The sequence below is a fragment of the Telmatherina bonti genome (assembly GCF_933228915.1).
Source record: "Telmatherina bonti genome assembly, chromosome: 3".
Classification (NCBI taxonomy): Eukaryota; Metazoa; Chordata; class Actinopteri; order Atheriniformes; family Telmatherinidae; genus Telmatherina; species Telmatherina bonti.
The window spans coordinates 20,950,801-20,964,003 of NC_136621.1; the positions used below are offsets into that span (position 1 = coordinate 20,950,801).

Here is a 13,203-nt window from a genome sequence, read left to right on the forward strand (position 1 = left end):
CAAGGGCTTTGTGTAATGACTAAGTCCTCCCACTCATCGTTGACCTACCTCCTTTCCCTTCCTTCATTCACAATGAATCAACAGCTTCTTATTTGACCTACTTTTTCCATCCTGCTCCACATTAGGCCTGAAGGACTATCGGCCATCCATCCATGTGTTTTCTCAATGTATTAGCCTGATTTCAAGTAACACCACTGTTGGCTCAGTGTTACTGGAATTTAATTATGTTCTTAGTTTGATATATACAGTAGACAGTTGCACAGTGACAGCGTCAAGCAGTATAAATATAGATAATCACTAATTGAGAATGCCTCAACACTCATTCAACTGCATTGACTATGTCCTCTGTGCTGTCTGATGTCTCGGTCCAATAGATACTTATGGTTTGAATCTCTTCACTGGTTCAGTCTGTTCTGGTGGTGTATTGATTGCAATTCCACAGCTGTCACAGGCGGGTGAAGTGAGATGGAGTGGGGAAAAATGCACACGGAGAGGAGGGAGGAAGGAGGCTTAGAGAAGTGAAAATGGAACGGATAAGGGTGAGAGGGAGATGCGTAACGACAGCCATTTGTTTGCAATGGATTCAGAAACAACACAATGTTACATTGCACATGGAAAAGGACATCATGGATCATTGCAGAGAAGGCGATCATGGCTTTATATGGATTCAGCTGTTTTAATCGCTCCATCTCTTTCAGCTGTCAATATCTGCAACCAAAACATGCAGCCGTGCATTGTGCAAGTATCATGCACATTTGCATGCTTCCACTTCCCTGCAATTCTAACATGAACAAAGAAGTAAGGTCCAAAGCTATGCTGATTCTTGCTAACATTGTTAACTAACCAATATGCAGTGACAAACGGACAAGGGAATCTTCTTCTGCTGCTTTTGGAAATATACATTTAAAGCACACACAGCCTTTCCAAAGACACAGTGCACTTTCACTCAGCAGGACAACAAAGGCAAGGAGGCCAGGATTCACCTTATTAGAGGAACTGGAGCCCTTGATGACTGAAGTTGAGGATAGCTAAAATTCATAAAAATTAATATGTATGGGACTTACACACAAAATGACCTGCACTGTCTGTAAACATATGCAGCTATACAAACTCTGCAATGAGTCTTGAGTCCTTGAGTCTTAATTACATGTGTGTGTGTGCATGTGATAGAATAATAAAAGATTTCACGGGTGTTTAAATCTCATTAATAAGGCAAAGTTAAAAAAAAAAAAAAAAAAACATTATTCAGGTAATGAACATAACTTTGGAGTGATGGTGGAAGGATGGGAATCTGTGACAATTGCCACAGATAGTCTTGAATAGTCAGGCTAATTTCACATCACAATGTATGTAAGAACTAGTGTGGGTACTAGGTTACTTCAGAGCAATGCAGTTCCTCCTCAACTACATTTCTGGCACTGTCAGTCACTCCTAATAGGTTTTTTCATATCTATAATTATTTTGCATCAGCTACCCCAGCTGGCATGAATAAATCCTGAACAATATAGTAGACGCAACTGTATAGTAAGAGACATAGAAACAGATTTCTTTTTAAATGATGGAGCATGCAGCAGTGCCAACAATGCATCTCCTCCATGGTGCTGGTAACATTTATAAGCCAATGTGTAATGTGAAACACAATTTACCCTGCTGCCTTACAGAAATCTTGAGTGTAATGTCAAGAATTTTGCGTTAAAAAAAATCTTGTAACTGTATCGTTAACGTGTCTGTAGAAAAGAGTTTTAGAAAAGAATTTGAGAAAGTTTTACCTTTGTACTTCTAGTATTTGGCTTTTTAGCTCACACTACATTTGGATTAATACGATGAAATACCAACAAGCTAATGTAATTGACAGGAACATAAAACTTTTAATATTTTCTGTTAATTTCTATCACACAAAATTCACTTTCTATTTTCTATCACTCGGGCAAAATTCTCTTTGCTTTCCCATTTTTCTTTCTTTGAGGTGACTGATTAATGTACATTTTGCTGATCTTACATTACATAAAAATTATGGTCCTCCATTTCTAAAAACTGTAGCATCAAAACAACATTTGCAAAATCAGATACCCCAATGTTCTTCTTCTTGCCCAGTGATCTCCCTCAGAAAGACTGGCTGCTCAAAAATATAAAAGGTAGTATGCTCCCTGGTTCGTGGTTAATTCACCTTCATTGCAACAGAATAGGAATTAAAATGTAAATTCCATTACATAATATAAATTGTGTCCCAAATTTATGTGAAAGTATCTCTATTTTCTACAGACAGAAAAGTTTTCATGGAGTTTAGTAACACCAGCAATACATATTTCCCTCAATAAGTTTGTGCCTTGCAAAATGATTGGATCAAACATTAATAAAAGCCCCAAGGAGAACAAACCTTCGTGTGCAGTGCATAGATAAGGAATATCTGTAATCTGTTTTGTGTAAGTCTTTGTGCTTTTTGAGCTGTTTGAGCTCCACAGAAATATCTGAGTAATTCAGTAAGCTTTATTCAACAGAAGTGAAAACAGCAAACCATTTTGCTTCAATGTTATTTTCTGCACATTATTTATATTATAATAAGATGGCAATTAATATTTCATGAAGTACAGCTTGCAAATACCTTTGGCTGGATTGTGAATGACACACCACCTGCACATTAGTCAATGTCTTATTCATGAATATAAGTCACACAGACAACAAACACACAAGTCATTTAGATCCAGTGCAACACACTGGGACAGTAATTGGAGAAGTTACATTTGGATTTGTGTATTCTGACTAATCTGACTGCAGGGTGAAAAAGAAAATGGTAAAAAAAAATGCAGCCACTCTGAATTTCCATCTGCCAGCAGAGGGGCATTAAATATCTCACCGTAAAAAGGGTCTTGGAGTGAAACTTTTCAGATATAGGGAGTTTCAACCCTCTTATACATCATTTGATACCAGTCTCCTGTCCTCTGGTGGACACTACAAAGCAGAAGACTACACTACAATCATTTTGACCTATCACATGGTAATAAATGGTAAAAATTCCCAAAAATGAAAAGTAATTTTCTTTTTATATCTTTTTAAATGACCAAATAAAGATTCAGAAAAATAAGAAAGGATTTATCTGCACAGTTTTTTTGGGCTTTAAAGGGTTAAACCACAAGAGAGAAGATCACACGATTTAAAGACACTGGTTTGAACTTGAAATGAGTACCGCGATCATTTGGATTTCACCAGTGGAGGTGAACGTTCAGTGGATGTTTCAGTAACATTTTTCCCCTATGTATTTTGCACTTTTTGGCCATTTCCCTGTTTCACTCGCTGACTCACCAACAACTCCTTTTCCTATAGATGGGATGCTTCATGAGTCACCACATTACATTTCTACCACACATGAGACAAACATCAATGCACTTCTAGTGTGTGTTGCATCACTGCATCCTTTATAAATAAACCAAAAGTATCAACATCTCACACACAACTGAAATGCCTTATGTTACTTCTGTTGGAAAACTTGTTGGAAGGTTTCCAAACCACTTGCCGTAGATTCCTTCATGTTTGCTGATAAACCGTGCAGACTTACCACTTTGGGCTTGAAAGGCGGCTGTATTTCTCTGTTCTTGAGGCGATCCCAATCGATCCGTCTGAAGAATGTGTGCTCTCTGATGTCTCTCTCACCCTCAAGGCCACAGCCCAGGCGCTTGGATGGCTGTTTGGTCATCAGCTGCTCACCATGAAAATTTAATAGAAAAGGTATGATGTTAGAACAGATTCCAGTGAAGTCTGCAATCCACACGTATACACCACTATAATCTATTTTTCTAGCTGGTAACTGAAAAAGAGCCAATTTTCCACTTTTAAAACTATAAAAAAAAAAAAAAAACAATAAACAAAAGATTCATACTTCTTTCACTAAGTTTTGAAATTATAAGGGAAATATTGTCACTTAAATTACACACAATATATTTTACAATATGCATTTTATCTAAGAGAAACAAATAAGAAAAGCAAATAAAATGTGTTTTTTTTTTCACTTTATTTCTGGAAAAGTGATCAGTGCAGCAGAATCTCTCTGTTTTCAGTTCTTCCAGTGATGGCTTTTGTAATTTGATTCCACCTCTTTTTCTAGGTCAGCAAATGACAGCTAAACAGATGGGCCTGGAAAAGAATGACATGACTGCTTCCCCTCCTCCTCCTTTCCCTCTGCTTGTTCTGCCTTCACTGTACTGCTGCCACTTCCAGTTTCAGCACAAACAACATGATGGCAGTTTGCAATTTGTTATAAATGTAGAAAAAAATGTGGTATTGTCTAAAGTAAGCATAACTAACAACCAAAACATTTTTCTGCTTAAAGTAGATGTTATGAATAGGTCTAAGTTAAGCAGTGCTTAAATAAATTAATAAAAATGACATTTAAATATATTTTGTTTGAACTTTTTACCTCAGCATTGTTGATAATTATACAATAACTTGACAGGAATAAGAAATATCCAGCTGTTGATCCAAATTTAAAATGAATTGAAGTAAAGCTGACTGATAATGGGGCGTTGGTGATCTTACCGATTTGCTGCTCACATAAATATTTTGTTTTAGCTCCATTCACTGCAGTAATTTGTTTCAAATGAAGCACATAAAGAAGTGCTCATTTGAGACTAATGAAAAACCTGGATTCACTTGAAGGATGAAACAAATTTTTCTTCTACTATTTAACATTTGAACACTTTAATGTGTTTGCTTTTCTGCACTTGTGTGCATAGCGTGCTTTCCAATACACTCAAGGGGAAAGTACATACATCCTTGCATGTTCAGAGCCACACGCACAAGCTTGGTACACTGCACTATATCTCGTTAAATCCCTCATCAGTGATGCAAACTTTCTCAAGCAGCTAAGTCACCTTGACAGTTACCCCAGAATATATGACATGAATAGAAGGGGAGCTAAAACCTTGCATGTTTGGTGTTCTTACTACTGCCAAAGTTAAACTGCATTACAACAGTCTTGGACCACAGGCAGACTTGCAATTACAGCAGGTTTACAAAAAGCCTCTGAATTTAGGACTATTACTATGAAACAGATTTTGATTTTAATACAAAAGCAATGGCACAAACAACCTCATCACTTGTCTTTGAAATTAGATAAACTGTTGCATAAAAGAGCTCATCAATAGACCTACAAAAAAAAAAAAAAGAAGAAGAAGAAAAAAAAAACAGGACCTTCAACAGTATCCCAATCTGTATGCCAATGTTCATGCTGATATGTCAAGGAAATAAACATATTCAGAGAAGAGTAAGCACCTACAGGTACATGTCACAGTGACTGATTTTGGACCGGCCAAGTGTTTATGATTCATCTGCCTGTTTACAGCTGGGTCACTATCCTGTGTCCAGCTGTGCTCTTCCATAAATTTCACAGTTTTTGATCACTATATGGGTTTGTGCAACAAGATCTTCCCACTCAGTTATATAACAATTTATCAGCACAATTAATCATTCAACCAGTTCTTCATGAAAATAAAAAAATGAATTTTTTTTTTCTTTGCTTTTGTCCTCTGTTATTTCTTTAGAATAACCTGTTTTAGGTTTGTGAGTTAGAAACCACAATGGTTATTCTAAGGAAATAAACATATACTATTAGAATTCAGTAAAGTCATTTATGAATGACATTTTAAAGAAATTCTACGTTAAATGTCACACTTCATCAGAGAAGCAGTGGACCTCTGGCTTTCTGTCTTTGGTTTGTTTTAACTGTTTTAAATTAGGCTAAACAGATTTAACTAAACAGCAACGTGAGCTTAAAAAAACAGGTTTCATCACTACATTTGCAGTAGAGTTCTCTGAATTATTTTATTAGCATAGTCTTACAACAAAAAGGTAATTGACTTATATATACAATATAATCTATTCCACATAAAAGAAGGAATAGAGCTAAATTGACCAAAAAAAAAAAAAAAAAAAAAAAAAGTATTTTTATTGTCATTACTGAATTTGTGAGCCCATTTCCATGAAGAGCTTTGGCACTTCCGAACTTTCAGTATGCACTCAGCTAGCGAAGTGCAACAGACAGCTGTTGACATGAAAGAAAAAAGTCATTTGCAGTTTTCTGTCTGTTTTCTGGGCTGTCAGTTAGAGTGAGAAAGCACCTTGCTGAAAACATTTGGCTGTCACCATTAGGATGGCACATCTCATACCTTGAGCTGTCCTTGGAACTGAGTGACTGTGACCTGTCAGTGTTAAGCACTCACGTGTTTTGGAACTTTACATCCTGAATTATAAGAGTAGCATACAATCATCACTTGAAAATAAAATACAGAATCTATTGCTGACACTTTCATTCTGTCTGTTAACCACTAACAACCTTATTTCAACAGCTCCGCCACATCATGCTCCAAGGTTTACATAACACTAACAACACCTGGCTGTTCCTGCTGACAGCTTAAAATGAAAATATTTGAAAGGTAAAGAGGAAAGGTTTCATCCAAGTGTCAAGTAGATACAGAATAAAAAACTGTTAATTAGAATAGCAGGGTTTTCAAAACACACATAATCATCATCGTAGTACAATAAATCCTCCACTTCATGGGTGTAAATCCTCTTGTTGGACAACATTCTTGACTTTAATTTAGCTTTTTTTTTTTTTTTTTTTTTTACACGTCATTATTAGCATAATTTTTGCTCTGTACTCCTTAATCTGACAGGAACTTATTGAAAAAACACCATACAGAGCCGATAAGGAAGCACTTACAGAGTGGATTACAGAGAGAGCATTCAACATGTTGACACACTTTTTCACTGATAAGTGCTTTTTCAGCTATTTGTCATCTCTGATGTTGGGATGAAACATTTGCCTCCTGTGGATGACGACTGGTCATCTAGCGGCAATGAAATCATGGTGCGTCCATCAATAATAATAATAACGTAACTGAAGCAACACATGGGAGAAGACCACTCTGAGGCTTAGCTAACTGAGGCAAGGGAAGAAGAAATCAAGTATTGTAAGTTCACTGGGTGACGGAAGATCAATCATTTTAGTTGGTCAAACATCAGATGGATTATTTAATTTTGGACCACATGTAGGACATTTACTCTGCATGCTTATAGATGTGTTAGGAGAGTATCCCACTGGCTGAGGCATGAGATAGTCATGGCTTGTTTCTAGAGCCAGGGAGATATTTTTTATGTTGTGGAGTACAATGCAACATGGCCAGCAGACACAAGCAACATGTTCAAACAACAACAGCCGAGAGACCGTTTTATGATGATGTTGTTTTAGACTAAATAATTAAAGGATGATCCAAAGTTCATTCTTAGTTGCTTTTAGGTTAAACAGAAGGTTGCATTCAGCTACAAGGATAGTCCAGAGACAATAGCTGGGATTCATGTTGAAATGGAGGGGGCATCTGGTGGGAATGATAGATACAATAAAGTGTCATCTGCATAGAATTAATAAAAAACAAAAGCTGTGGTAATGGATGATTAAGGCCGAGGTAGTAGGTGACACCCATGTAGAGAGACAATGAGGACTGAATTTTGCCTTTGCCACAAAACCTCAACAGAACTGCTGGTGAGGGGTGGTTCAGACTAAGAATGACATGGTTGAGATCTCCCATCTCAGGGAGCATATATAACAGGAAGGCATAATTTGCCATGTCAAAAGCTGCTGGGAGGTCTAGCAAAAGAAGAACAGTGGACTGAGACAGCTCTCGCTGCCTTTTTGGCCTTGGCTAGAGTCTCAGTGGGGTCACCAGCCTATAAGCCAGACTGGTTTGGACTGAGGAAGTTGTTTGTTGGGAGGAAATCTGAGGTATGTCTAAAATCAGCGCCTGCAATAACCTTAGATGTGAATAAAAGTTGTAAAACTGGATGATAAATGACAAGTGTTCACCGCATGCTTTTTGAGCCAAGGTTTCATGAAATTAAGATAAAAGTTTAATATGTTCCTCTTTGCTGCATGACCTCTCTTGCACCTTGTTCATTCCTCTCCATCATCTTTTTATCTCACTCTAGTCACTCTCTCTCCCTGTTTTTTCCACTCATATCTCTTTCTCTTTTGTGGGTCAGGCTGCTGCCATGCTCCATGTATTCATTAAAAAGAAGTGCAACAGCCATGCTAAACAGGAGCTGAGCCAGAAAACTGGCCCGACATCAGGATGTGTGTGCACTCACACACACACACACACACACACACACACACACACACACACACACACACACACACACACACACACACACACACACACACACACACACACACACACACACACACAAAGTCATGTTTCCACTCCAGAGGACAAATTTATGTTAAGATTAACCATAACCACTCATGCCAGGTCCTAACCACCACTGACCATAATGTTGTTTTCACCCTTAAACTAAATTATTGTTCTGACTGAGACTTTTATCCCTTCAGAAGGGAGGCAAGTCCCCACAGCATGACCATTTAAAAAAAAAAAAAAACATGTCCTCGGAGCATAAAGAGCCCACAAACACATAGCTGAGCAACATGGCGGGAAAGGAACAAAGGAGGCCAAACAGAAAGAAGGGAAATTGAGGAAGGGACAAAGAGACAATATTACACAGCTCAATGACTTTGCACAGCCTTTGGACTTAAAACAAAACTACTACTTTTATTATGAAATTCCATTTATAATCCCAGATAAACAAGTGCTTTTCGGTCTCACTTGAGAAATATCCAAATATTTTAAGTATAACAAGTTCATCTGGCTTACTGTATGTGAAAGAATAAAGTGAAGCACATTCAGAATGAGTTTTGGTGAGGCTTTTAACAGAGATCCATATCATGTCATACAAAATCAGTACATATCACTGGCTGGTAAAATGTGTAAATAGCACATGTATATTCTGCAAATGAACAAATATGAGAAATTGTCAAAAAGTTTTCTGTTAAAATATTGTCTAACATAAAAAACTGCAGTTTACTTCTAGCAGAACTGCATAGTTGAAATATAAATAATAAAAAGCCAATTCAGGACAGCTCGCGCTGTATTTATGGCTAGCTTAATTAATAAAAACAAGCCTAACATTATATCCAGTATTCCCTTTGGTATCACTTTATTGTGTCAGCATGTTTCTTCTTGAATGGATGAACATTAGTAATTTGTTATTGAGATACACACAAACTATCTATAAAAACTGGTAAGGCAAAAAATATAGAATGATTTATTTAACAAGGCCAGCACTTACTATAAACCTGGTTTTGCAAAAGATAAAAAAAACATTAACTGAATTAAAGTTCATCTGAACTAAATCTTTTACATGTATTCAACGTTTAGCTCTATATTAAGATTAATGGATAAGCCACTGGGTCGAATGAAGCAAAGACATACGGACTGGAGGAGATAAAGAGAGAGATCTCTCTTTGAGTAACCAGTCAGCATACTTCATTCTTCATCTGAGCCGGGCTTCTCATGTGTTATGTCAAATACTGGAATGTTAAAAAAGAATTTTATACCAGTGGTGGAGCCTGTCACCTCTCTGTAAGCTGAACCAAAGTGAAAGACTTGTACCTGTCTTACATGAAGTTCATAATTTAGCTTCACTGAAGAGCGTGAAAGCTACAGAGCTTATGCTGTTTACAGAAATTTCACCCTACAAATTTAAGGCTATGTTTTTAAGTGAAATGATATAGAATAAAAGTGAAATTGTTATTAATAACAATCAAACATGTTCACGGTTTCTCTGCTTTAGATCAAAACCCACACATAATGGAAAAAGACGTTCCATCCTTCACTCACCCCTTTGCAGATGGACACAGCTTCTTTGGACAGGGACTTTGGGTAGGACACATTGTGCTCCATAATGGACTGGAACAATTCATCTTCATCCTCACCATCAAACGGAGGCTTTGGGTGAAAGGACCGAATAGTCAGGATGTCATTGTTTCCTCAGTTATGACAGAGAATACAAATAAACAATTGATGCAGGTTCCACTGTAAAAACATAGCTGCCACATTGCACTGAAGCAGCTGTACTTTCTATTCCTGATTCTTTTTCTCATAAATGCAATGAAAGCTGAAAAACAAGAAACAATTTGGACTGCAATGGGTTAAAAAAAAAAAGTTATGAAAAAAAGCCAGAAAACAGAAAAGTGGAAGCAATAAGTACATAAAACACTAACAACAGGGAAGATATTTCACAAGAAGTCCATGCAGGGCCAGTGGAGTGGATGACCCAGCTTTTTCCCCTCCTCACTGGGTCGTTATCATCAGTAACCATAATATGGGTGTTTTGACAGTCCATAAAATGAATTATTCGTCATTTCCACTCCGCTGGTCCCTTCAGTAGGGATAGTCTGTCAGCATCAAACCATAAATCTTCCTGCTGGGCTGTGAAGGAGTGTGCTTTTGCATTTGCTCGAACTTTGCTTTTGGCTTTTTGGAATGGGAGTCACTTCAAGTTCATTAAAAACTTAATATTCAACATAAAATATATTCTTGAGTAATTTAGCAGTATATTTATGAATTTTAAAGTAATACATCTTTGGTAATGCCAGCATACTCAAACAAAGCATTGGATTTGCTCTTTTTGGTTGTGATTGTTCAAACGGTAGTGACAACATTGTGACTAAGTCATCATTAAAAGCTCATGAATGGCTAATCTATATATTGGTCACATTGTTCAAATATAATCACTAAGTGCGGCTTCTTTAGATTCAGACTAATCCTGTTCGATAAATAAGCACCAAAAAGACAGTCAAGAAAACATTTTTCCAGGCAAGAGTTTCTCAAAACCACTTATTCGGTTCAAAGAGAATTTTCTATAAAAGCTTATTGACATGAAAATGCTGTCAAAATACAGAAAGATGACAGTGACTGAATCTATTAATGAGAAACAGATATCAAAAGTGTTAAAATGTTCTCAGCTTGTACTCAATGGTCAGTTTGTAGCTGAGAAGCGTAAACAGGTGTAATTTGACGTTGACATCATAATCTGTAATAAAAACTTACATAAAAGTCATATTTTGTGGATCACTTACCTGTCCAGCCAGCATTTCATAGAGCAGAACTCCGTATGCCCACCAGTCTACAGAGCGCCCATATGGCTGATATGAAATGATCTGTGGAGGAAGTAGGAAGAAAGGCTCAGAGGGTTGGTGCAGCTCAACTAACAAAATCTACAACAACACAAGCGGGAGGTGAATGTTAGGAAAGTTATTTTCATGTGTAAATGGGTGCAACTAAGTACCCAATTAGTTGGCTCGAAATTATATTTTGAGCATTAATTATGTGTAAATTTACTGCAATAACCCTGAGACTGTGATCCAAAATCATAAGAATATCAATGTTATTTAAAATTTGTAAGCTTCTCTTTTTTTGTCTTGTCACCCAAATTGCCCTGCTCACCTGCCTACCAGGGTGGATGCTGTCTTACAACCGAAACAAGAACACTGACATCCCAAAACAAGTGATAGTTTTATAATTAGTGCACCCAGTAACAGCAATTTGTCACGAGACACAGTGAAAACTGCTGTAGCATATCAGATGATTAAAATAATTACGGTGCATACATTTTAACTAGATCACCATGAAACACAGCGTAATTGGATTATTTCTTACCCATACTTGGGTTAAAGTGAGCAGAAAGCTGTTAAAAGGCAGTGTCACATTCAGAGTCTGGTCTTAATTTAGTTAATAGGCCTGGTGAAGTGTATGTATGTGAAAGTCAGCTCTGACACCCTCCTCACCACAATATGATGTGAGAATTTTGCTGCCAACGCTTTATATAAAAACTGATAGATAACAATAAAAAGGAGATTATACACTGACCAAAACCAGTACTATTTATCTTTTTAACCCTCGAGGTCACAGCATACTTGTAATTACTCTGGACTTTAACATGCAAATTTAGTCTATTTCAGTGCGTACATTCATAGTAGTAAATTTAATTTGTCCTGGATGTGTTATTATGTCTTCTTGCACTTAAAGTACATTTGCATGTGTGCACTGCTGCTGTAACTATGGTATTTACCATCCAATAATAATCATAATTTGCCCCCCAAGCATGAATTACACAGACTTTGATGTTTAGTGTATAACAGTTTGCTGTAAGTTCATAGCAGTAAGTTTTTGCAATATATTTTGTTGGCCTCTTTTTAGCGATGCAGCATATTTCTGTATGCGCATTGTCATTGTACTTCTGCACCAGTGTAGCAACAATGTATGAACAACCTACTCAAAGCAATAGTAAAAATTTGACACAACTTTGAAATGCTGACTGGAAAAGGAATACGAAACCTTTAAAGTCAGCTGCAGGTCATCACACAACAAACATGTTCAGAAAAAGTTTCACAGCATCCTTTGAAATCCCTATTAAAGGGATTAAAAACTCTGCCAACAAGCTCACATTTCTCTTCAACTAGTGGTAACACTCAGGTAAAAATAGGTTTTTAGCAAGGTTGAAAGCAACGGTGGGACCACGGCACAATGAGTAGCCATAAAAGCTGGAGGATTCCCAAAATCATCCACATGTAAAATCACCTGTTATAATCAAATTTGCATTTTCCATGGTTGAACAAAGACGGCAGGTTGCTCAAAGTTACTGACAGGAAAGGAGCACTTGGTGCATAAGAAGGTAAGAGATAGATCCCCGGCAAGTCAACTCATATTATTTTCAGAGACAACGCTGCTACTGACATAAAAAGCACAGCACACACATTTCTAAACAAAACCAAGTTCAAGATAAGAGAAAAGAGTCAAGCTGACATGCGTTTGCACATTAGGAAGATAAATTTTGGCATTCTGCACGATGGTGATGAAACTTTTGTGAAAAGCAGGGAGAACAGACAAGAGCAGGGTTACTCATTCTGGTTCTACGACAGCAGCAGGTTTTCAATGTATCCCAGCTTCAACGCACTTCTATCTTATTATATGGATCTAACGGCCTGTCAAGTTCTGCACAATGACTCATTGATTTGAGTAAGGTGTGTTGGAGGAGAAATAGATGGAAAACCTGCTGGATTGTGGCTTTCAGAGGACCAGAATGAGAAACCCTCATGCTGGTCTTTTTTTATATCCCAGAAAAAATTGCAAAATCATTTTTCATCTACCTTATAGTGTTTTATACATTCATTTTATATATTCATTGTCATATCCAATATTCTATCCGTGAAATACACACTGGCAGCGTTGAAGGGCATGTGAAGACTCACTGGAAACCTTCCTCGGCTGTGACATTTTCCCCCGTGACAGAAACGTTTCCTGTGGGTTACACTGACCC

At 37.2% G+C, this 13,203-nt stretch overlaps 1 protein-coding gene across 2 annotated transcripts in view; it reads right to left on the reverse strand.

Moving 5' to 3' along the window:
• prkcaa (protein kinase C, alpha, a) overlaps window positions 1-13,203 on the reverse strand; it is a 135,444-nt gene that overhangs the window by 12,080 nt on the left and 110,161 nt on the right. For both annotated transcript variants that reach the window (XM_079265224.1, XM_079265223.1), the window contains 3 exons: window positions 10,964-11,044; window positions 9,723-9,830; window positions 3,554-3,694 (listed from right to left, as the gene is read on the reverse strand). In XM_079265224.1, coding sequence (XP_079121350.1) covers window positions 3,554-3,694; window positions 9,723-9,830; window positions 10,964-11,044 — 330 coding nt within the window. The remainder of the gene's footprint in view (window positions 1-3,553; window positions 3,695-9,722; window positions 9,831-10,963; window positions 11,045-13,203) is intronic.